The following is a 23,944-nucleotide window of genomic DNA, read 5'->3' on the forward strand; positions in this document are numbered from 1 at the left end:
TCGTTTTCTCTGTAAAAATCAAAGGCACCACGGAGGAAAATAGTACAATAGTTCTCCCTTCTCCACAATTTCAGTTACCTGTCGTCACCATTATCGGAAAGCAGATGATCCGGGGCACATATTGCCAGCTTGGTGGCAGCCTAACGCTATGCCGCAGTGTCTATGTCATTCACTTCACTTCATCCCATCACGTAGAAATTTTATCTTCACACGTCATCACAAGAAGGGTGGGTACCGTACCATATTTCTGGAGACTACATTCACACAACTTTCATTGTAATATATTGTTATAGACTGTTTCCTTATTAGTTATTGTTGTTATTCTCTTACCACGCTTAATTTAGCAATTAAACTTCATACCTACTATCGGAAAAAACACAGTATATATATAGCGTTCAGTATTATCCATGGTTTCAGGCATCCACCAGGGGCCTTGGAACATATTCCCCAAGGATAAGAGGGAACTACTGTATAATGAAACGTAATTACTTTGGACATTCACAGAAGTTGAATTAAGGGACCTCACTGCCCTCCGAACCACTAAGGTAAGTGTGCCAAAATCAGCTAGAAGCAAAATTCCTAAACTGAACACTCAGCACCCAGGAGCTGGTGAAAAGTCAGCAAAACAGCAACAGGGGAGATGATGACTCCTGGGACTTCTAATACGACCCTTTGCAATTTCCCTCACAACGTCCAGCGTCCAGGGACAAGTTCCTTCCACTTGATTGTCCTGAAGTGCACGAAGCGGAGGAGAACCGCCTCGAGGGTGATGATAGGCCCCATTGTGATGCAGAGAATGTTGAGGTGTGTGGAGCCCAGGGCTCAGAGGATTCTCCCCACAGCGATGGTCCGCTGGAAAAGGCCACTGTGGGCAATAGACGTGAAGAAATGTGAAGCCCCCGCGGGTTTTCTCGATGTGAAACGGTTCCTGAATACCTGGCAGGTAAAACATACAGCCAGCTCCTCGGTTTAGAAACGTGGAATCCTGGGGGCGCCTGGGTGGCTCAGTCTGTTGAACGACCGGCTTCGGCTCAGGTCACGATCTTGCAGTACGTGGGTTCGAGCCCGAGTCAGGCTCTGTGCTGACAGCTCAGAGCCTGGAGTCCGCTTCCGTTCTCTGTCTCCTCTCTCTGCCCCTACCCCACTCATGCCTCATGCTCTGTCTCTCAAAGATAAGTGAAAACATTTTTAAAAATTAAGAAAAAGAAAAGAAATGTGGAATCCTGTCAATATGCCCTTTCTGGGGAGACTCAGGGAGAATCTGGCCTCAGCCAATCACGGGGCAAGAGGGCTATACACCCCGCCCCTCGCTGCCCGACCCCACCCTGCCCCACCCTTTCTTTCTGCCTTCCTCTAAGCGGGCCGAAAACCCCACCCAGCGTACCTGTGGGTCACGTGACACCGCCGCCTCACGTGACGCAGACCCAGGGCAGGGAGGGGGCGGGCCTCGAGCTGCATTACGTCATCACGTCGCGCGGCCGCGGAGACTGGAGCCGGGACTACCAGCTTGACGGCTCCAGAGCCTCCGGGTCGGGGCGGCGGCGGCGGCGCTTGGGCTCCTCTTGAGCCGCCTGCTGGCCCCGCGCCCCACCCGATCCCCTCGAGCTGGGAACGGACCCGGCGCCGCTGGGTGGGCCCCTGAGCGGAGGTGAGTTGCATGGTGGTGGTGGCAGGCAGCCCTTCCTTTCCTAGCCCCCGATTCCAGCTTACGGCCCTGCCCCCAACCATCGTCTCCCCCCGGGTTGCAACGGAGAGACGAAGGGAGCGAAGGGAGGTCTGCGGGGCTGGGGCGCCCCCCTCGCAACTTCGCCCTGACCGCGCCCTTCCAGGACCTCCCCCTGGAGCTGCCGGCACTGTTCCCGTGTTGTCAGCGGGGGGGGGGGGACTGCCCTTCCTTCTCTTCTCCTACCTGAAATTTAGCCTTTCCAAAATTTGACACCTTTTCGCTCTCACCCCCTCCCCGAGTCTTCCAGGGTGCAGCTCCTCTATTCAGATGTTAACGGAAGTTCCCGAATAGGTAACCTCAAAAAGATGAGAGTGATGTGGCTGAGGTTTTGCCTGATGAGGCAGGAATCCCCAAGGAGGAAGAGTACAGCGCATTAGGGTTACTGTCAGTTTTGACACTGACACCGTAAAGCCCAGTCCTAGGCTGAGCCCTGTGGTTAACAGTAAGTGGGTATCTGTTCAGACTTTTTTTACATCTCCAGAGTTGGAAGTAAGTTGACTTAAGGAAACTCTTTTTGAAAAACTTTGTATGCTGTGATGAATCACCTCCTTTTCTGTAAAATGGATCTTGCAGGGTTTTTGGAGGGATTTTCTAGAGTACTTATAAAATAATATGCTAACTGTACATAGGAGCAGATGAGAATTTAGGATCTTGTTTGTGCCAGTCAAAAATTATGGTCGTGAGTTGTGGACTCTTGAAGATTGTAGTTTGGTTTTTTTTTCTTGGATCATTTCAGAAAGTTATAGATTCCAGTAAGACTGCCTTAATAACCCTGCCATTTCATTCCCCAGAAATTTTCCTTGAAGCAAAAAGAGTGTCACTAAAGCTTGTCAACAATCAAAAAAGTAAAAAGTACATTTTTTAATGTACTTAGTTTATTCGATGCATACAAGTGAACTTTGCAAGTGACTGCTTATGGCAGTAAAATTAGAGGAGTTTTAATAGGTTTCTATCCTAATAATTAGGTTCTTGGTTTCAGTATAGAAGAATTACTACTGGACGGTTGCTAATAATGTAGAGTAGGAAGACCCTTCAATAGAAGAGATTCAATAACTTAATCACATGAGAGGCACTTGGGTGGCTCAGTTGGTTAAGCTTCCAACTCCTGATTTGGGCTTAGGTCAGGATCTCAATGTTCCTGAGTTGGAGTCCTGCCCCGGCATTGGGCTCTGCTCTGACAACATGGAGCCTGCTTGGGATTCTCTCTCTTCCTCTCTCACTGTCCCTTCCCCACTGGCATGCTACACGTTTTAAAATAAAAAATTTAATCACATGAAAATCCGTAGATAAGCTTGCAGTGTTTCCATTATTCAGGGTAGATATTGGTCCTCATTTGAAATGTCATTTTAAGAAGAAATCCAGATATATTTGGAAGTCACAAATAATTCTTTGCATACTTCTTTAGAAAAAGTTCGTTTTCACTGACTGGCCTTTATTGCTGTAAGGTGAATACACAATTTTTCTTTTCTTGCTTTTAATTTCTAAACATTCTGTATACCTGCCAGAATAGGAAAACTATATAAACAGGAAAAAATATGTAAATATATGAAAAATATATAAAACAAGATCCTACCTTCTAAGTACTTATTTCCTTATTCTTTAAATAATAATGATATCGCACCTTTAAGACATTTTATCTTCTCATTTTATCATGTGGGATAACAGCACTGTGAAGACATGTGATATATGTGTGGTTTCTTTATATTTCGAGTACAGTTGAGTATTGATTATAGTGTTGAGTGGTAGGGGCTCTCGATACTGGAATTCAGAGGAAGAATCGTTGTTATTTGGGATTATTAGTGGCTAGATTGTGGTGGTAAGACCAGTAGGAATGCTCTCTACTTAATATCTGAGGAAGCCGCCTTAATTCGTATTGATAATTGAACATTTTTAGTTGTCCTAGTCCTTCAAGTATGTTCTGGGTTTATTTTCTTTTTCTCTTGTTGCAGAATCCAAGGACCCCTTTCGTTCTTTCTTCACATTGCTTGATGGGAGGCATTATGGCCCCCAAAGACATAATGACAAATACTCATGCTAAATCCATCCTCAATTCAATGAACTCCCTCCGGAAGAGCAATACCCTCTGCGATGTGACACTGAGAGTAGAGCAGAAAGACTTCCCTGCCCATCGGATTGTGTTGGCCGCCTGTAGCGATTACTTCTGTGCCATGTTCACTAGTGAGGTAAGTGGTAAGTTTTCACCTTACAAATGAAAGTCACACATGTAACCTTTTAGTTGTCTCATTTCAGTGAATCAAATGATAGAAGTTTGATAGAATAGTGAATTTCTGTGGTGTGGTGGTTCAGTGCACAGACTCTGGTCAAGGTCTGCCTTTTGACTGTGTCTTAGTTTCCCCATCTCCAAATTAGGAATCACAGCAATGTGCAATCACATATGGTTATTGTGACAGTTATTTGAGAAAATCACATATGAAGTGCTTACAACAGCATCTGGCATGTGGTAAAACACAAATGTCAGCTACTGGATTTTACTTATTGTTTATTTATTTATTTATTTTTAATGTTTGTTTTTGAGAGAGAGAGAGAGACAGAGCACGAGTGGGGGAGGGGTAGAGGGCAAGAGGGAGACACAGAATCTGAAGCAGGCTCCAGGCTTTGAGCTGTCAGCACAGAGCCCAAAGCGGGGCTCGAAGTCACAAGCCGCGAGATCATGACCGAGCCGAGGTCGGACGCTTAACCGACTGAGCCACCCAGGCGCCCCAGATTTTACTTTTAAAATTTGGTTTCCTATTTTTCTCCTTCCAAAGTCTAATATTTTATTTATTCTACTTATTTTTTAACCTTTATTTATTTATCTTGAGAGAGAGTGCATGCTTGCATGCGCGTGGCGAGCAGGAGAAGGTCAGAGGGAGAAAGCAGGCTCTGTGCTGTCAGCATGGAGTTGGACGTGGGGTTTGATTTCATGAACTGCAAGATCATGACCTGAGCTGAAATCAAGAGTCAGGTGCTCAACGAACTGAGCCACCTAGGCGCCCCCAAAATCTAATATTTTAAAGTGAATACTAGGATGATAAGGGAGAGGGAAGGAAAGAGGAGTGTAGGATTCAGTCCTCATCCACCTAACAGCATATGAAGAAAATCAGTATTCATTCTACCAATGTAGAGTTTAGTGTAATTTCAAATGAGAGGAGGAGGACTTAACAAATAACTCAATGACTGCATGGGTATATGCAGTATAACTTGGGGAAAAATGCTGACTATGGAGTGTGAGCAGTAAAAGAGAAAAAGGAAAAGGTTGGCTTGACAAGATAAAAGCTTGTGCTTACAGGTATTAAGAAAGACTGCTTGGGGCACTTGGGTGGCTCAGTTGGTTAAGCATCTGACTTTGGCTCAGCTCATGATCTCATGGCTCATGAGTTCGAGCCCCACGTTGGGCTCTCTGCTGTCAGTGTGGAGTCCACTTCAGATCCTCTGTCCCCCAATCTCTCTGTCCCTCCCTGCTCATGCACGCTCTCTTCCCCTCTCTCTCAAAAATAAAAATAAAGCCTGCTTTAGTAATTGACAGAACTTTTAAAACATAGAGTAAGGCTGTTGATAATATTGTGAATTACTCTTAGCTGAACAGCAGAAAGCACCGCAACTTTTTTTATTTTTCAAAATCTCAAGTCTGATTTTTAAATTTTAAATAAATTATCTTGAATTTTTTAACCTTGAGTGATGAGTACACCAATGTGTATTATATCACATACCTCTACTTAAATACGCCTGAAATATCTCATTGTATCAACACTTTTTTAAAAATCTTTTTAACCACCAGTATTTTTTTTTTTAAGTTAATCTTATCATCTTAGTGAAGATGTTGCTGTTGGATCGGAATAAGAGAGGTGGTTACATAATAATAACTACCTTTTATGGGGCAGGTACTGTGTTGGGTGATTGCTGTATGTTATTCACCCTAGGGTTAGATGTTACCATCTCATTTTACAAATGAATGAACAAGGTCTTATATATTAAATGACTTGCCCAAGATCACATGGCTTATAAATGACAGAGATGGGGTTTAATCCTAAATTTCTGACTCTAAACCCATACAATATATGCTGTATCCGAAAAGCTACAAACATGCTGTGTTGCTCTATGCAGATCTTACTTACTTGCTTTATACACATTTTAACTACTGTGCTTCCTTAGCCTCTGATATATGGGTTTTTATATTCTCCAATTTCAAAGCCAAAATAGTTTATGGTTCTCTGAGCCAGTGCTCGGTCACATGGCTGGTAGGAAAAACATGGAAACCTGACAGATCATTCCAGCGACTTCAGGCTAATTTTAAAATGCTCTTGTGTAATATAACATCACAGATCCCTATCCCATATTGTCCTCCGGAAAGAATATCTGCCCAAGAGCATCAGAAGCAGTTGGCATTTAACTGGGTAAGGACGGTTCTCTCAGCAGCTGCTGAGCATGAAGGTACTAATGGGTCAGGACTGCTGACTGCTAATTATGTAGCGTGCATCGTGTTCTCTGTGAGCTGGAGGAAAATAGTCTGTCTTTGCTCTCTCTGCACATTCAGAGTGGTAAGGAGTTCTCTGAAAGAATTCTCTCTTTTTTCTCACCAGGGACCATTTTATAGTTTTTCTTTAAAAACTGGTATTAGGCAAGAAAATGCCAGATGGTTTTGTCTTTATTTTTAAGAGTAATTGACACAAAGGAGAGGGTTCAGAGACCTGGGTCCTAGGCTCAATTCTCTTAACAATGCTGTGTGAACTCTGGCAGCCATTTAACTTCACTGGGTTGATCTTTAAAATAAAGTAGTTGAACTAGATGATTTCATTTTTCTCTTCCCGCCCTAAAATGCTCTTCAAATGTGGTCCAATTAAAGTGTCATTTGAGTGAGGCAAGAGGACCTGAGTTTTATCTGTCTCTTGCTAGTTAAGAGACCTTGGTTGAGTCACATAACTTCTTTGAACCTTAGATCCTTTTTGTCATAAATGGCAATAATATCAGACCTCTAACTACTTTGCCAGGTTGCTGTGAGAATCAGGTGAAATAATAGTAAGTAAGAAGCACTCTGAAAAATTGTAAAGCAAATATTAGTGTGAAATGGTACTATAAATTGCTCTGAGTTCATAGATAGTGAAATATTTTCATATTTAAGTTATTTGATGGGAAAATAGTTTATTGAATAAGAAGTTTTAGGAATAAATGTACTTATATATTTCTGCTGCTTGTATACATACTGTGTGCAGAGTTAACAAATGTTTTTACAAAACAATGTTCTAGTGACGTTTTGTGTGTGTGTTTATCTTTGAGAGAGAGAGAGAGAAAGAGTGGGGGAGGGGCAGAGAGAGGGACGCAGAGGATCCAAAGTGGGTTCTGTGCTGACAGCAGAGAGCCTGATGCGGGGCTCAAACTCATGGACCGTGAGATCATGACCTGAGCCAAAGTTGGATGCTTAACCGACTGAGCCACCCAGGTGTCCTGCTTACGAGTGCTATTTTTAATGTTAGGGATTGATTTTGTTCTTGGCTTTGGTAGAGAATACTTTTTGATTATTATTCTTTTGGGCTGATGGCGGAATCAGAGATGATAAAGATGTGTAGTTCATAATGGAAACGCACTGGAATTTTGTGAGTAATTCGAATTTCCAACTAAGGTTAAGTTGTAGTAAGAGTTTCATAAGGTAATCGATTTTTAGATAGTTTACTGTCCTGTAAAATTAAAGATTTATACCCTTAGCCGAACAATTTTCTATGATTATCCAGGCGTCTTCAATACTCATAATTGCAATGATGCATTCTGGGACTAAATATTCCACTAAACAATTAGTGAAAATAGTCAAAATAGCCAATATAGCCAAAATAGTCAATCTGATATTTAGAAAAAGTACCAATTCAGTTATATCCAGTGTCACAGTAGAGTGCCCCTTAAGATGACCTGAATATTTGGTCATTACTAAATGTACTCGGGGGCGCCTGGGTGGCTTAGTCAGTTAAGCGTCTGTCTGACTTTGTTTCAGGTCATGGTCTCACGGTTCATGAGTTTGAGCCGTGCGTCAGGCTCTGTGCTGACAACCTGCTTCAGATTCCGTAGCTCCCTCGCTCTCTGCCCCTCCCCCGATTGTGCTCTCTCTTTCTCTCTCTCATAAATAAACAGTGGAAGAAAAAAAAAGTACTCGAAGAACAAATAGAACAATAATGAGTAGTCATGAGTCGGGAGCTGTAAGCCACAGAGTCCTCTACAAGCGTGAAATCTCATTGAAATTTTGTGTTTTATCTTAAAAGCTCATGGACACTAGTACTATGTTCACAGAACTTTTGGATTCAGTCCTGTAATAGATCTATGCTTGTTTTATTACAAAAGCAGTGTTTTAAATTATTCACTGGTGAAATTAATATTCCAGGGTGTCACCTCCCGGTGTGCTCTTGAGTAGCATGCAGCTGCCCCAAGTTGGACAAGCTACAAATACATGCCATATTTGCTTCATACAAATCAAACAAATTAGACCATAATTATTTATTTATTTATTTATTTTTAACGTTTTATTTATTTTTGAGACAGGGAGAGACAGAGCATGAACGGGGGAGGGTCAGAGAGAGGGAGACACAGAATCTGAAACAGGCTCCAGGCTCTGAGCTGTCAGCACAGAGCCCGACGCGGGGCTCAAACTCCCGGACTGTGAGATCATGACCTGAGCCGAAGTCGGCCGCTTAACCGATGTCGGCCGCTTAACCGACTGAGCCACCCAGGCGCCCCGACCATAATTTTTAAAAGATGGGCGTTAATATTAACATCCCTTCAAGCTCTCGGATATGAGATTCTGCCTTTATCTCGTGGAATCATAACCACTGTTATTTCATACCCTTTGAATTCTCAGCTTTCAGAGAAGGGGAAACCTTATGTTGATATTCAAGGCTTAACTGCTTCTACCATGGAGATTCTGTTGGACTTCGTGTACACTGAAACTGTACATGTGACGGTGGAGAATGTACAAGAACTGCTTCCTGCAGCCTGTCTGCTTCAGCTGAAAGGTACAGATGATAAAGTTGCTATTGCTCATGCCACGGTAGCCTTGGAAATACTTAGAATTAATCAGGTAAACTTAATCACGGAAATTATGGAGACAGACTGTGGACGCTCATGTTTACCGCCTGCGGCACAGAAGATCAGGTCTCAATCACAACGTCAAAGAACCCCTCCATATGTGGCCATTTGGCTCTTTAGAAGAGCATTTACGCCTTTTCTGTTTTTAAAAAAATGAAAGAGGGGATAACAGACACATTTTCTTACATGTATGTACATACTAGCTCTACAAGGAGACACAAGAAACTGATACTGTTCATCGCCTATATGGAAGGGAACTAGATGGCCAGGTGGAAAGGGAGGCTGGGGGGTTATTCACGGTAAACTCTTTTGTACTTTTAATTTTGAGCCACGTAAATTATGTATTGAAAATTTAAATTGGCACACAAAAATGAAAGTATATAATGTTTTCACAGGATATGGGGTGGTCCCCCTTCCTATTTCCAGACTGTCTTTCTTAACCTGCATTGATGTTTCTGTTATTTTTAGTATTTCTAAATGCCTGGTTGAAAGTGTTCTGTTTTTAATACATGATTGAAAAACAGTATTGAAGCTTTTGCATTAGTGCACAAATTAGGTTTATACTCTGAACTTTGCAATTAGAGAAATAAGGGGTTGTCATTAGTAGCTCTTATTTTTCCTTGGCAGGAGTCTTTCAGTCAAGTTTTCATAGGGAGTAGAAATTAGGTACATTATGTTAAGTTATGATTGGTTTTATAAAAGCTTCGTTCCCAGGAGTATGTTTTGTTTAATTGTGCCAGTGTCCATAGAAGCAATTTGTCTTGCTATACTTATTTTTAAAGCTGAAACAGAGACACACAAGACCTTGCTTGAAGGTCGCACGACACATAAGACAGAAATTGGATTTGAATTCCTTAAGCATAAAATTTCTAATTTGATCCTTACCCATGTTGAGCCAGGATTCCTCTGTTACCTTGTAGAGAAGATGTCTCCTTCCAAGAATGTAGACCAACCAGTTCACACCTGGTCAAGTACCCTGAAGTGTTCATTGTCTGTGTTTGTCCTAGGTGTCAAGCAAGCCTGCTGTGAGTTCTTAGAAAGTCAGTTGGACCCCTCTAATTGCCTGGGTATCAGGGATTTTGCTGAAACTCACAATTGTGTTGACCTGATGCAAGCAGCTGAGGTTTTTAGTCAGAAGCATTTTCCGGAAGTGGTACAGCATGAAGAATTCATTCTTCTAAGTCAAGGAGAAGTGGAAAAGCTAATCAAGTGCGATGAAATTCAGGTACAAATTTGGCTTGGTATTGGGGTTTCTTCAAGACTGGAACATTACAAAACTTGGGAAAGGGGGGGGCACTCGGGTGACTCAGTTGGTTGAACGTCTGACTCTTGATCTCAGCTCAGGTCTTGATCTCAAGTCGTGAGTTAAAGCCCCGTGTTGGGCTCTGGGTTGGGTGTGGAACCTACTAAAAGAAAACAAACACAAAACTAGGAAAAAGCAAGGTGGATTTACTGTGTTTCTGTAGCAGGGCATCTTAAGTGTCAATATTGTCTCCAAAGGTTTCATTAAATACCCCTGAAATTTTATGCCAAATTTATGGGAGGGAGTTTTGGGAAGGAGTTAGCCACCTTCCTCAATATACAATCCCAATGGTTAAGAGTCACTATTGAAGAGACAGTGGTGTGGAATAAGCAGAAATTTGAAGTAAAGAGATTTCTATAGAGCACTTCTGTATTACTCATTCACTCATTTTACAAACATTTACGGAGAATATCTACTCTACAGCAGTAGATATTCTGAATAAACTGTGCCAGGTGCTATGGCTCCAAGGGTGAGTAAGATACAGTCCTTGTTTTCAGTAATTCACAACATAGTGGTAGAGACAGAGAAAGACAAAACTTAATAGAATATAGTGAGAATAATGAGGTTATTCAAAGTGAAGAAATTAGAAGAAAGAAGAATAAACCTTTTACATTTAAATTAGACCAAAAAGGAAGTGGATCAAAAAGAAGTGAAACAAAGGTTGGAAACCGTAAACAGGAGGCAGATCATAAGTGCCTAATGGGGGGGGGGGGGTAATGAGGGAGTGGGGAGAAGGAACATATGAACTGCATCTTGAAGGAGTTGTGTTTCACCCAGCAGAGGGGAAGCCACCTGGGCACAGGCAAGGGTTCAGTCACTTGGCCCAGCAAGAAGGATCTTAGGTAATCCTGATGCTAAGTCATAGTGCCAGTAGCCAGCAGAGTTTTTATTGCACAGAGGTCTGTAGTTAGGGTAACAATTAGAGTGACAATTGTTTCCCCTCGTCAGGAGAAATTCACTTGTCTAGGAAGGCTAAGAGTTCATTTGTTTTCCTCCCGCTCTGCTCAGATAAATTTTGAATTAGTGGATTCCCGGAAGTTAGTGGCACCTCAGTTTAAACAAGAGATATATTGGGAAGGAATCAAAATCTGATTAATATTCCAAATGCTATAGAAGCTGGGGGTGCCTAGGTGGCTCAGGTGGTTAAGCATCTGACTTCGGCTTAGGTCATGATCTCACAGTTTGTGAGTTTGAGCCCCGCGGCGAGCTTGTGCTGACAGCTCAGAGCCTGGAGCCTGCTTCAGATTCCGTGTCTGCCTCTCTCTTTCTGCCCCTCCCCTGCTCATACTCTGTGTGTGTGTGTGTCTCTCTCTCTCTCTAAACTAAATAAACATTGGGGTGCCTGGGAGGCTCAGTCAGTTAAGCGTCCGACTTCAACTCAGGTCACGATCTCGCAGTCCGTGAGTTCAAGCCTCGCGTCGGGCTCTGGGCTGACGGCTCAGAGCCTGGAGCCTGCTTCAGATTCTGTGTCTCCCTCTCTCTCTGACCCTCCCCCGTTCATGCTCTGTCTCTCTCTGTCTCAAAAATAAATGTTTAAAAAATATAAAAAAAAAAAAACTAAATAAACATTAAAATAAATAAATAAAAATTAAAAAAGTAAATGATGTAGAAGAAATTTGCTAAAGAAATCCTATAGTTTACTTTCATAAACCAAATGATAACTCTCTGATTTATTTTGTTAAAACTAGAATTTTCATGTAATATAATAAGATCTTAAGAATATTTATCATATTTTAGCCAACTTTTTGTTTTTGCCTTCCCCTACGGACTTCTGAGGGAAAATTTATTAAGGTACATTGGTGACATTGTTTCCAAAATAAAGAGGAATCATTTTTCCAGTTTGACTTATTAGCCCAGAGAAGCTGGTGTTACAAGTGTTACTGAGACAAATATTTGCTAAAGTTTTGTTCTCACTCTTGCTGTGGTAGAACATTGTGTCCATGCACTGAAATGCCAGGTGTAGACAAATGGCACATTCTTCAGACTTGGGAAGTTGGTAATTTGCTAGAATATCTTGATTTTTCTTGATTTAACCATGCATTAGGAAATGCAGTAAATAGCGCGAACAATATAGACTTAAAGTTCACTGCACATAACAAAATTGCTAAAACTTACTCAGCATTTACTATTGGTTTCCTTTATTAAATATTTATTGGGCACTTTGTGCCCAGAACGGTTCTGGGTGCCAGCAATCCAATTGTGAACACAACAGATAAAAAATTACTATACTCTGGACTTTTCATTTTAATGGCACCATTCTTGGTATATTTTATCTTATGTAGTTGTCAAAACTGTCCCCATTTTTCAGAGAAAGAAACTGATGCTTCGAGGGTAAGCGTCATACTGGAGCTAATAAGTGGCAGAGCCAGGCCTCATATCTGAGCAGTCTGGCTCCAGATTCTGTTCTGTTCCATGAAACTATGAGCTGGTTGCCTAGTTAGTTTCTAATTGACCAAATCAGCGAGCAGTTACAGAAGTCATATGTAGTCATAGAACTATATATACTTTGGAATAAAACTAAATGGAATAGGGAGAGCAAAAAACTTTTTTATTCAGAAACTCAGATGAAAAGAGTTTGAGAACTCTTCCCTCAGTGTCTGTAAAGACTGTCTTTTTTTTCTGGAAAGACAGCAAGTGGCACATTGTTTCTCTTATGTATTCCAGCCAGAAAGAGGAACCAGATGTCTAACTCCCCAGCTAATACTTCTTAATTACATAAAAAGATACTACTTAACACAGAAGCAGTATGTTGTACTGGTTAAAACAACATAGGCTTTAGAATCAGGGTGGGGTTTATTTTGGCTGTGTGGCACGTGTTAACCTAACCACTAATCTTCAGTTTCCTCTTCTGTAGATAATAGTCCTACTTAGTGCATGAGGTCATTCTGATCATTAAATAAGAATATCAGTGCCTTGGGGCGCCTGGGTGGCTCAGTCGGTTACGGTTACGTGTCCGACTTCCGGCTCAGGTCACAATCTCATGGTCTGTGAGTTCGAGCCCCGCATCGGGCTCTGTGCTGACGGCTCAGAGCCTGGAGCCTGTTTCAGATTCTGTGTCTCCCTCTCTCTCTGACCCTCCCCCGTTCGTGCTGTGTCTCTCTCTGTCTCAAAAATAAATAAACGTTAAAAAAAAATTAAAAGAAAAAAAAGAATATCAGTGCCTGATACATAAAATAGTTCTCTGAAAATTTATTATGGGGAAATTTTTCTCCATAGTGAAACATTAATGTGAAGGTTTTTTCCTCCCAGTTTAGCTGTTTCTCTGCAAGTCTAGTTTATTCTCTCTTCAGTAAGATCAAGGGTCGCTGCTCATGATTGAAAAACCCCATTATAAACTGATGTATCTAATTTAAACCTAGAATGTGTTAGAGCCTAGCATGGAGCGGTTTACAACTGTTAGCTTGTCTTTTTTTTTTTTTTTTAATTGTGGGCACCCTTCTGCGTACTTCCCTGCCTCTAATCCATCAGCAGGCTGGGTTAGTTTCACCTCCCATAAATTTGGTGCATAAATTTCAGTCACCACTGCTATGGCTTAAGTACCCATCACCATTTGCCTAATGTGCCAGCTGGTGTCCCAGCTCTTGGCCCTTCTAATCTGTTCTACCCATGCTATTCAGGGTGATCTTTACAGAACATTGACATGATCATATCCCAAGCTTGCTTGAAACCTTTTCATGGGTTCCCATTGCTGTTAGAGTAAATTCCAGTCTTCTAACGCTCTCTCTGAGCTGGCCCTTGCTTACCTCTCCAGTTTGATCTTTTACCATTCTTCCCCTGCCTCATTCCTTCTACTACACCAGCCTTGTATCATTTCTCAAACTGTGTTCTTTTTTGCTCTAAGATTGTGTTGTCCAGTTTGCTAGGCACACATGGCTGTTGAGCACTTCTAATGTGGCTGGTGTGACTGAGCAGCTGAGTTTTTAATTTAACTTAAATTTTTTAACGTTTATTTAATTTTTGAGAGAGAGACAGAATATGAGCAGGGGAGGAAGAGAGGGAGACACAGAATCCGAAGCGGGCTCCAGGCTCCGAGCTGTTGGCACAGAGCCCGATGCAGGACTTGAACTCACAAGCTGTGAGATCATGAGCTGAGCTGAAGTCAGACGCTTAACTGACTGAGCTACCCAGGTGCCCCACTTAATTTTTTTTTTTTTAACAGAGCAAGCAGGGGAGTGGAGCAGAAGGGCACGGAGCCCAACACCGGGCTCCATCCCACGACCCTGGGATCATGACCTGAACTGAAATCAACAGTTGAACACTCAACCAACTGAGCCACCCAGGCACCCCTTAACTTAATTTTAATTAATGTAATTATAAATCTCCATACGTAGCTGGTGGCTACCATATTGGACAGTACAGCTTTAGGGTTTCAGCATGTGCTCTCCTGCTTGCCTTGGAGCACTCTCTTAACTCTTCATGGCTAATTGCTACTCACCCATCATACTGAAATCTATTTCTTCTGCAGGGAGGCCTTTTCTGACCCATCAACCTAAATTAGGAAATCTCGTGTTATTCTGTCTCATAGCCCCTGTACTTTTCCTACATAGTACAGAATGACAAAGTGGCATTGTTCGTTTTTCCAACTTACCTGTTATCTCCCCACTTAAAAGCAAGGTTCATGTCTCATTTGTTACCAGTGTATAACCAGCTTCCAGCACTGGGCCTGGCGCGTAGTAGGTTTTTGGTACATCCGATGAATGAACCTTCTGAAACGTCTGCCTTTTCAGTTCTTGGGAAAAGTTCACAGAATGGTGTCTCTGTCTGGGCACTGTCACATTCTGAAAGGTCTCAGAACAGATGCGTTCTAGGCGCTGGTGGAAGAGGCACAGGACCTATATGCAGGTGTCTGTCTTCGGGAGGTCTTAGGTGTTAGTAGATGTAGTGCTCTTGCAGGGATACAATGTAGGTTTTTTAGGCTGTGCCTTATGCAATTTGTTACATGTAAGCTTAGACCTAAGTTCCCCAAATGATTAATTGCATATATCATCTCAAAGCATTGTGCCTGATAAATAGTATTTATATTATATATATTATATATTTCTATATATATTTATACATATATACATATAATTACATATTTATATATATATAAATAGTATTTGTTCAGATGCTAATTGACAATTCTTTGGAAACTGCAGCATTATAGCATAATGATAGAAGTTTCTGCTTCACAGGCTTGGGTGGAGGTGTTGGGGAGCAATCCTGGAGGTCGTTAGACAACACTTATAAACACAAGTTGTTTTAAGAGGAAATTTTGGGGGTGCCTGGCTGGTTCAGTCAGTAGAGCATGCAACTCTATCTCAGGGTTGTGAGTTCAAGCCCCACGTTGAGCGTAGAGCGTATTTTAAAAAATATATAGCAAATTTTGAATAGGGCAACAGATTCCTCCTCCCCCTGCAAATTTTCAAAAATGACCAGAAAAGGGCCACGTAGGTGGCTCAGTCAGTTGAGTGTCCAGCTCTTGGATGTCAGCTCAGTTAATGATCCCAGGGTCATGAGATTGAGTCCTGTGTTGGGCTCCACACTGAGCATGGAGCCTGCTTAAGATTCTCTCTCTCTGCCCTTCTCTCTTTCTCTCTCTCTCTCTCTCTCCCAAATTAAAAAAAAAAAAAAATTCAGGAATGGAAACAATTCTGAAGTAAAAGCCCACTTGTAACTGATGGTTTATTAGGCACTATCTGATTTTTTTTTTTTTTTTTTTTTACCCAGTTTGACTGTAGTTCTTTTGCTGGTCTTAATGAGTCGTGTCTGAAAAGGATTGTTTTCCCAAGAGCTTAGCTGTTTCTGGAAGAGAGGAAATAATGGTGGTAGGGGATGGGGAGCAGGAAGGAGAAAGTAAGCATGGTTACTTTTTGAAATTGTGAGAACATTGGAAAGGCAGAGTTAGTTCCATGATGTGTAATTACACGTTTATAGGTGGATTCTGAGGAGCCAGTCTTTGAAGCTGTCATCAACTGGGTGAAGCACGCCAAAAAGGAGCGAGAAGAATCCTTACCTGACCTGCTGCAGTATGTCCGGATGCCCCTGCTGACCCCCAGGTACATCACAGACGTCATAGATGCTGAGGTAAGTCAGGCAAAACACACGGGATCGAAAACCATGAGTATCTCTTGCAGCTTAGTATTATGTACTTCAAATTGGTTATTCACTGTAGGCACAGAGTCTCCTGGTTAGCGTCTCTAGGAGTGCCAGAGAGGATGGTGCTAGGTGGTCTCCAGATAATTGGTTGGCAAGTTATCCTTCTGGAAATGGAAATCTATGGTTTAATTTTCTGTTTTCTTGTCTTTTTGTTTGCTATGCCCCTGTGTTTCACGTAAGCAACATCAGATGACAAATGTCCCCTTCTCCATCAAACATAAATTGTTCCAAATTGCCCTGAAAAAGATGCTTTGCTTATCAAATGTCTTTATTTTTGACCTCTTGTGAAACCCAACACCAAAGTAATTTGATGCATTCTTATATGAATTTAGGTTATACTGTGTGTGTTTATTTATTTTTATTTACTTACTTGTTTGTTTTTTACGGTGTTTATTTATAAAAGTGTTTCTCCAACACAAGCTCTTTGTGTGTGGTATGTTTTCACGGTTTTTACCGTATGTATCACCTGTTTACCTGACTGTACTTTGGGCGAACACTGCTGTTTAGCACATAGGTAAAGCCCAGGTCAGTGAATGCATTCCTTCCTCTGGCCCAGCCTCAGACCTCTTTGAGAGTTAACTACAAACACAGTTTTCCAGTTCACATTAGAAAAGTTGCAGGCTGATTAGTGTCACATGTCAAACTCACTTTCTCATATTTGTAATTTCTTTCTAACAATTCATATTGCTGTTGTGTCTGTTTCCTTATATTGTGGTTCACAGCCCAGACTCTCGAGTCAGACTCAGGAGACTGAAATCCTATATTCACCACTCATCCTGGAGTGGGGGAACCTGGCCTCACTCCCCTTCTCCCTCTGAGCTCCTCTAGGGCTCCTCACTGGCTGAGCCGAGCCAGAAGTCAGAGGGCATGGGGACCCTACGACGTAGTTCACGTAGGCCAGTCTTCCAAGCCAGAGAGTAGAGTGAAGAAGGATGTGGAGTGAATTAGGTTACGAAGGAGAGCTGCCCAGTACAGAGCTCCATCAGGGGAGACCTAGGCATCGTGACAGTGTTGTGAACATTTGGGAAATTATTTCAGGCAAGATTTACTTCTCCCTGTCATCCCAGGAATTAACAGTAGCCTTTTGGTTTTCCCTTAAAATTTTTGTTAGCTATTACATACTTGTGTTTGTGTAATCACTGGAAGGATGTACAGACAAACTAATTAAAATAGTTACTGCCTAGTGCCGAGGTAGATAGGGAATACTTCTCAGTATATCTTTTTATGTCATTTGATTTTTGAACCATGTAATAATATATTGTCTATTAAAAAATTTTTTTTAATCATTTCTGGAAACCAGCAACGTAGTTATTACCAGCAGCCCTCTTGGAACCACAGGGCTTTATAAACTGGTTTTCTATATCAAGAAGTGAATTCTTATGTGTGCCATTTATACTCGTAATATTAAAGACGTGACCCCTGTGGCTCACTTTACTGCCTGCTGTATTTCAGCCTTTCATCCGCTGTAGTTTACAGTGCAGGGATCTAGTTGATGAAGCAAAGAAGTTTCATCTGAGACCTGAACTGCGAAGTCAGATGCAGGGACCCAGGACGAGGGCTCGTCTAGGTAAGCCGGCATCTTGGCAGAAGGAGGGATATTTTTCAGCTACCCCTTGCCAGGTGGCATGATGTAGTTGAAAAGAACATTCTGTAAGAAATACAAAGACCTGTTTTAGACCTGTTTTTAACCTTTTAGAAAGGGTGTCACCTTGGACAAGTCACTTTGCCACCCTGAGCTCTACTATAAACCAAGGATACCTTCCCTATCTATTTCCCGTAACTATTTGGAGGATTAAATGGTATAGAGTGTGTAAAAGCACCTTCTAAATTGTAAAATATTATGCAAGTTATTATTTCAAGATATTTGGAGTCTTGTGAATTAGAAATTATTTCAAATACCAAGTAGTAGTTTTCTCATTCTGGATGAAAAGAGGAAGGAAAGGCAGCAGCATAGTATAAAATTCAGGAGTGACATGTAGTACTTAAGAACCTGGAGCCTGCACTCCGGAGCCGGTGTGGGTGCAGATCCCAGCTTACCACTTACTAGGTGTATTAACTTTGGCAAGAAACTTAACCTCCCTATGCGTCAGTTGCCTCCTCTGTAAAGTGGGCATCATCACAGCTCCTGCCTCAGAGGTTGTTCTGAAGAGTAAATGAAGTAATGTATGTAAAAGGGTTAAAAGAGTTCTTGGCACATAACAAGTGCTGTGCACATTAGCTGTTGTTTTAGCAAGGAGGCTTAGGTGCAGATCTCAGCCCCACCAACGACAGGCTGTATGGCCTTGGGTAAGGTATCAGTTTATCTGAGCCTGTGCTTCTGCCTCTAAAGTGAGGGTCCGAGCATCTTATCTCACTGTGTTGTTACGGAGATTAAACAGGATAGTGTATGTAAGATGCCTGACATTTTAGCCGACAGGTGGTAAGACTCAGATATTACCTTACTTCTGTTTCCTGTCCTCCCTATTTTGCTGTCGTAGGTTATAAATGATATATGGGGTGGCATTTTGTTTTTGTTGCTTTCTGTTTTTCCCCTGACTGTGGACTCAGGCCTGCCAAGGTATTAAATTATAATTAAGCTGTTCACTGATTGCTTTAAGTAGAATGATGATTTGTCTCCTATATATATGCTTTTAATTTAAATCCAAGTTAGTTAACATCTTGTAATAATGTTTCAACGTCCCCTATATTTTTGATGGCATAAGTACCATATGTCAACATAGAAATTTTAGAAACACAGCGAAGCAAAAAATAAATAAAAATCATCCATAATCCTACCACCCAGAGATGTTGCTTTGTTTGGGGTTTTGTTTTTTTTTGTTTTTTTAAGGGGACTCAGAGAAGAGGTAGTAAATGATACTGTTCTACTAATTCCTGCAGGATGACAACATGTGGTCTGTATCTCATACTATATACAGGGATACATACTAATCAACAAGACAGATTGAAGGACTAAGCATGAAAAACCATGGTAATATTAGAAGTTAGAGGAAAATATTTGTATAACTTTTGGGTGGGAGCCTTTTTTTTTTTTTCTAGTTTTAGTTGTGGTAAAATTTACCGTCTTAACCATTTTTAAGTGTACAGTTCATTGATGCCTGGGGGGCTCAGTCGGTTAGGTGTCCAACTCTTGATTTTGGTTCGGGTCATGATCTCACAGTTTATGGGTTTGAGCCTTGCATCGGGCTCTTTGCTGATGTGTGGAACCTGCTTGGGATTCTCTCCCTCTCTCTCTGCCCCTGCCCCCTCTCAAAAATAAATAAACGTTTAATGTATATATATATTTTTTCACATTGTTCTACAACCAATCTCTAGAATTATTTTCATCTTACAAAACTAAAAAGTCCATACCCAGATGGTAGCCATGCTTGTGGTGAGTGCAGCATAATGTATAGAGTTGTCAAATCACTATTTGTGCACCTGAAACTCATGTAGCATTGTGTGTGAACTATCCTCAAAAAAAAAATAAATAAATAAACCAAGAAAAACACCCCAGGAACCATATAAATCAACAAGAAAAAAAAAAACAACACAATAGAAAATTGGCATGAAAGACTTATAGTAGCCCACTGAAGCTGAAATACAAGTGAACAATGAACATTTGAAAATATAGTTCATTACCAGGTCTAGAAATGAAGGTTAGAACAAGTTATTTTTTAAGTTTGTTTGTTTATTTTTGAGAGAGACAGAGAGTGCAAGCAGGGAAGGGGCAGAGAAAGAAGGGCACAGAAGATCCAAAGCGGGCTGTGTGCTGACAGCAGAGAGCCCCATTCAGGGCTCGAACTCATGAGCCATGAGATCATGACCTGAGCTGAAGTCAACACTTAACTGACTGAGCCACCCAGGCGCCCCTTAGAATAAGATATTTATTGAAGTGGAAGATACTAAAAATATTTCCGGGCGCCTGAGTGGCTCAGTAGAGTATCTGACTCTTAATTTTGGCTCAGGTCATGATCTCAAAGTTCGTGGGATTGAGCCCTACATGGGGCTGCACTGAGAGTGCAGAGCCTGCTTGGTGTTGCAAACTGTGAGTCTGGAGTTCTCTCTTTTCCAGCAAGAGAGCGGATGCAGAATTGAATACAAAAGAGGCTATTGCCCGGGAGGAGACAAGAGCCCCTAACAGGGCTTTCATCTCCGTATTTATTGAACGCTCAAGATCTTGCACATGGTGAACGTGAAGAAAACAATCAGATAGTAATCATTAACTTGTGTGTGTAAGAAGCAAAGGGTCTGGGGGAGCAAGTGGAGTTTGTTAGCAAGGTACATTGGCACTAGATGGAAAGTAATTTCCTGCAGGTGATATAACAAGCTGCTCCTGATCCCATTACAGTATCTTGCTAGCTAACCTTAGGCGCTTTCACCCTGTGGTGGTGACTTTCCACCCTAAGCTTTTTTCTAACCCATTTATGTGAGTAGAACCTATTTCCCCCACAGCTTGGGATTCTCTGTCCCTCCCTTCCCCTCTCTCTCTTTCTCTCTCTCTCTCTCTCTCTCAATAAACTTTTTTTTTTTTAAGTGAATATTCTTTATGTCCCATCTGGGAATCTGTACTATAGAAATATTTCCAGGATGGGACGTCTGGGTGGCTCAGTTGGTTAAGCATCCAGCTTCTGGTGCATCCAACTTCTGTTGAGATCATGATCTCTCTGCTTGTCAGTTAAAACTCCGCATCAGGCTCTGTGCTGACATCTCGGAGCCTGCAGCCTGCTTCGGATTCTGTGTCCCCCTCTCTCTGCCCCTCCCCAGCTCACATTCTGTTTCTTTCTCTCTCTCTCTCTCCTCTCTCTCTCTCTCTCTCTCTCTCTCTCAAAAATAAATAAAACATTTTTTAAAAATTAAAAAAAAAAAGAAATATTTTCAGGAAAAAAGGGAAACAACCTGAATTCCATCTGAAGAAGAATGAATGGTTGACTGAATTATAGTACAACTGAAGCATAGAATATTATGAAACTATTAAAAGCATTGAGTCAGACATGTGTAGCTGGACAGACTAACTGGGTATATACTAAGTTGGGGGTACTTTTCATTGGGGAAAAAAAGGCAAAAACTCCGATATATGTACTATATATGTATATGTTTTCATGATTAAAAACAAAGGATATGTATGCAAGGATAAACACCTTTAACAAGATGGGATTGCAGGGGAATATTTTTACTGTTGCTTTATTTATATATTTCTGTGTTATTACCATAAATGTGTGGTTACCTTTGTTATTTAAAAAATAATAAAAAATAGATATTCTTTCAATATTATGTGAGCCAGTATATAGTGGAGATCATCTGGTACAGAAGAAAAGACACTTTGCTTCCTTTGATTTCGACTCCCAATGCTATTACTCTAGTAACTTGCTTTTTGAATCTGGACAAGTCCTTTAACTTCTCTGGATTACCATTTCTTCTGTATATCAGGGGAGTTAAATTCAAACCACTGAGGTTCTTTCCAATACAGAAGATAACATTTCTTTTTTGCAGAGCCAGTGTCCCAGAGAGTACTCAATAGCACTTCCTAGCTGCTTGTTAAATTGAACTAAAGCCAATGAAAATTTGTGTGAACCAGCAAACCAGAAGACTTTTTGGAGATACATTTTCTGCATTTCTCTGTACTGGCAGGAGAAGGTGCCTGCCTGCTTAGAGAACTTGCTTATTGCCCTGATCTTGAAAGATTAGGATTCTACATGCCCTTATAATTTTGAGGTTATTTTTCAGAAGTTCCAGAAAAGAAATTCTGAAGCTATTTCTAATTCCCTTTTTTTTTTTTAATGTTTATTTATTTAGTTTGATAGCAAGAACGAAGAGAGGCAGAGAGACAGGAGAGAGAGAATCCCAAGCAGGCTCTGTGCTGTCAGTGTAGAGCCCTATCAGGGCTCAGACTCATGAACCGTGAGATCATGACCTGAGCCAAAACCAAGAGTTGGCCGCTTAACCAACTGAGCCATCCAGGCACTCCAAGTAGATTCTTTTTTTTTTTAATTTATTTTTAAGAGTGCGCGTGTGCGTGTGCACATGCGCACACACACACACACACACACACACACACACACGGGTGGGGGAGGGGCAGAGAGAGAGGAAGAGAGAGAATCCCGAGCAGGCTCTGCACTGTCAGCTCAGAGCCCGACTCAGGGCTTGATCCCAGAAACTGTGAGACCATGACCTGAGCCGAACTCAAGACTCGGATGCTTAACCGACTGAGCCACCCACAAGCCCCTCTTCTTATTTTAGCATCTCCTTATGAGCACCTTAGGAAGTAAATTGTTCCTGCCTATCATGTCTTCTGCCCATCTCTATTCATAGAGGTTGCTAAACCAGCTACCAGGATAACTCTTCTGCATACAGCATAAGGAAATTAAATTTACAGCTACATAAAAATAGCTTGCCAAATCATGTGTGAGGATTCTCTTTTAGTTATTTACCTCTTAGCCATTACTTTCTCACAGAAGATATAATGGAAATTGCAATTCCTAATTTGTCACAGTCTCCTTTTCTGAGCTAAAGATCAATACGTATGGCAATGTAGTCTCTGAACCGTGTTATTTTAGCAAGCTTGCAGTCTGTCTGCTGTATTCCTCTAACATCACACCACAGCACACACACAACTCTTAATCCCTCCCCCCACAAATAATGACCATGGCATTGTCAAGATGCCTCAGTTTTACTAATGTGCTTTTTCACACTGTTTCTGTCAGGTGTTTTATTGATTGACTGATTGATTGTGTATTGATTTTGAGAGAGAGCGTGAACTGAGTAGGGACAGAGAGGGAGAGAGAATCCCAAGCAGGCTCTGTGCTGTCAGCACGGAGCCTGACATGGGACTCAACTTCACAGACTGTGAGACCATGACCTGAGCCAAAACCAAGAGCAGCCAGGCACCAGCCAGGCACTCCCTGTCAGGTGTTTTAGACATATCTTCCTCGTTGGAAAGATAAAAATCTAACAAGTCCCTCCCACCCCCATTCATTGGCAAAGAACAAACAGGCTTTCTTCCAGTCAATCCTTTGACTAGCTCTTTTCACATTAGTTAGATTGTTAAAGTAGTGGTCCCCAAGTTAGGGTCCGAAGACATTAGAACACTGGAGTTCTTCCAGGAGAGGAAGACTTTCTAGGCAAAAGCAATACAAGAAACCACAAAGGAAAAGGTAGTGTATTTGACTAAATGAAAATGCGCAACATTATGAGACAAATTAGGAAAATAGATTTGCTACAACCACAGCAAAGGGTTAAATTTATTTGTATGTAAAGAGCCCAGTAAAAATGCATGGGAGGAACACTAAAGACTTGAGTGTTCAGTTTACAGAGGGGGAGGTACAATTGACTACTAAATATAAGGGGGGAAATGTGACATAATTACTAATAGAGTCTTATTAGTAATAAAGTAAGAATTAAAACAATAAATACAATTTTTTGCCTACCATAGCACCAGAGATTAAAAAAAAAACAATATCCAGCTACAGAGAGTAGAATGAATTGGCATATATACGAATTGGCATATATGTTGGTGGCCATATAAATTGTTTTAAGCCTCAGAAAGTAATTTTATAATTTTTATTAAAAGGTTTTTTTTTGGGGGCACCTGGGTGGCTCAGTCGGTTAAGCGGCCGACTTCGGCTCAGGTCATGATCTTGCAGTCTGTGAGTTTGAGCCCCGCGTCGGGCTCTGTGCTGACAGCTCAGAGCCTGGAGCCTGCTTCAGGTTCTGTGTCTCCCTCTCTCTGACCCTCC

General features: G+C 41.5%; 1 protein-coding gene across 2 annotated transcripts in view; it reads left to right on the forward strand.

Moving 5' to 3' along the window:
• Window positions 1-421: 421 nt before the first annotated feature.
• The window catches only part of KLHL12 (kelch like family member 12), a 33,753-nt gene continuing 10,230 nt past the window's right edge, over window positions 422-23,944 (forward strand). Inside the window, exons 1-6 of one of the 2 annotated variants that reach the window (XM_027074736.2) lie at window positions 422-943; window positions 3,676-3,909; window positions 8,565-8,718; window positions 9,799-10,016; window positions 16,011-16,160; window positions 17,685-17,799. In XM_027074736.2, the coding sequence (XP_026930537.2) occupies window positions 641-943; window positions 3,676-3,909; window positions 8,565-8,718; window positions 9,799-10,016; window positions 16,011-16,160; window positions 17,685-17,799 (1,174 nt within the window). In that variant the 5' untranslated portion in view covers window positions 422-640. Of the gene's footprint in view, window positions 944-1,508; window positions 1,649-3,675; window positions 3,910-8,564; window positions 8,719-9,798; window positions 10,017-16,010; window positions 16,161-17,684; window positions 17,800-23,944 lie in introns of those variants that run through there. The other variant, XM_027074737.2, reaches the window with a different exon arrangement.

The sequence above is a fragment of the Acinonyx jubatus genome, chromosome E4 (genome assembly GCF_027475565.1).
Source record: "Acinonyx jubatus isolate Ajub_Pintada_27869175 chromosome E4, VMU_Ajub_asm_v1.0, whole genome shotgun sequence".
NCBI classification, from domain to species: Eukaryota; Metazoa; Chordata; class Mammalia; order Carnivora; family Felidae; genus Acinonyx; species Acinonyx jubatus.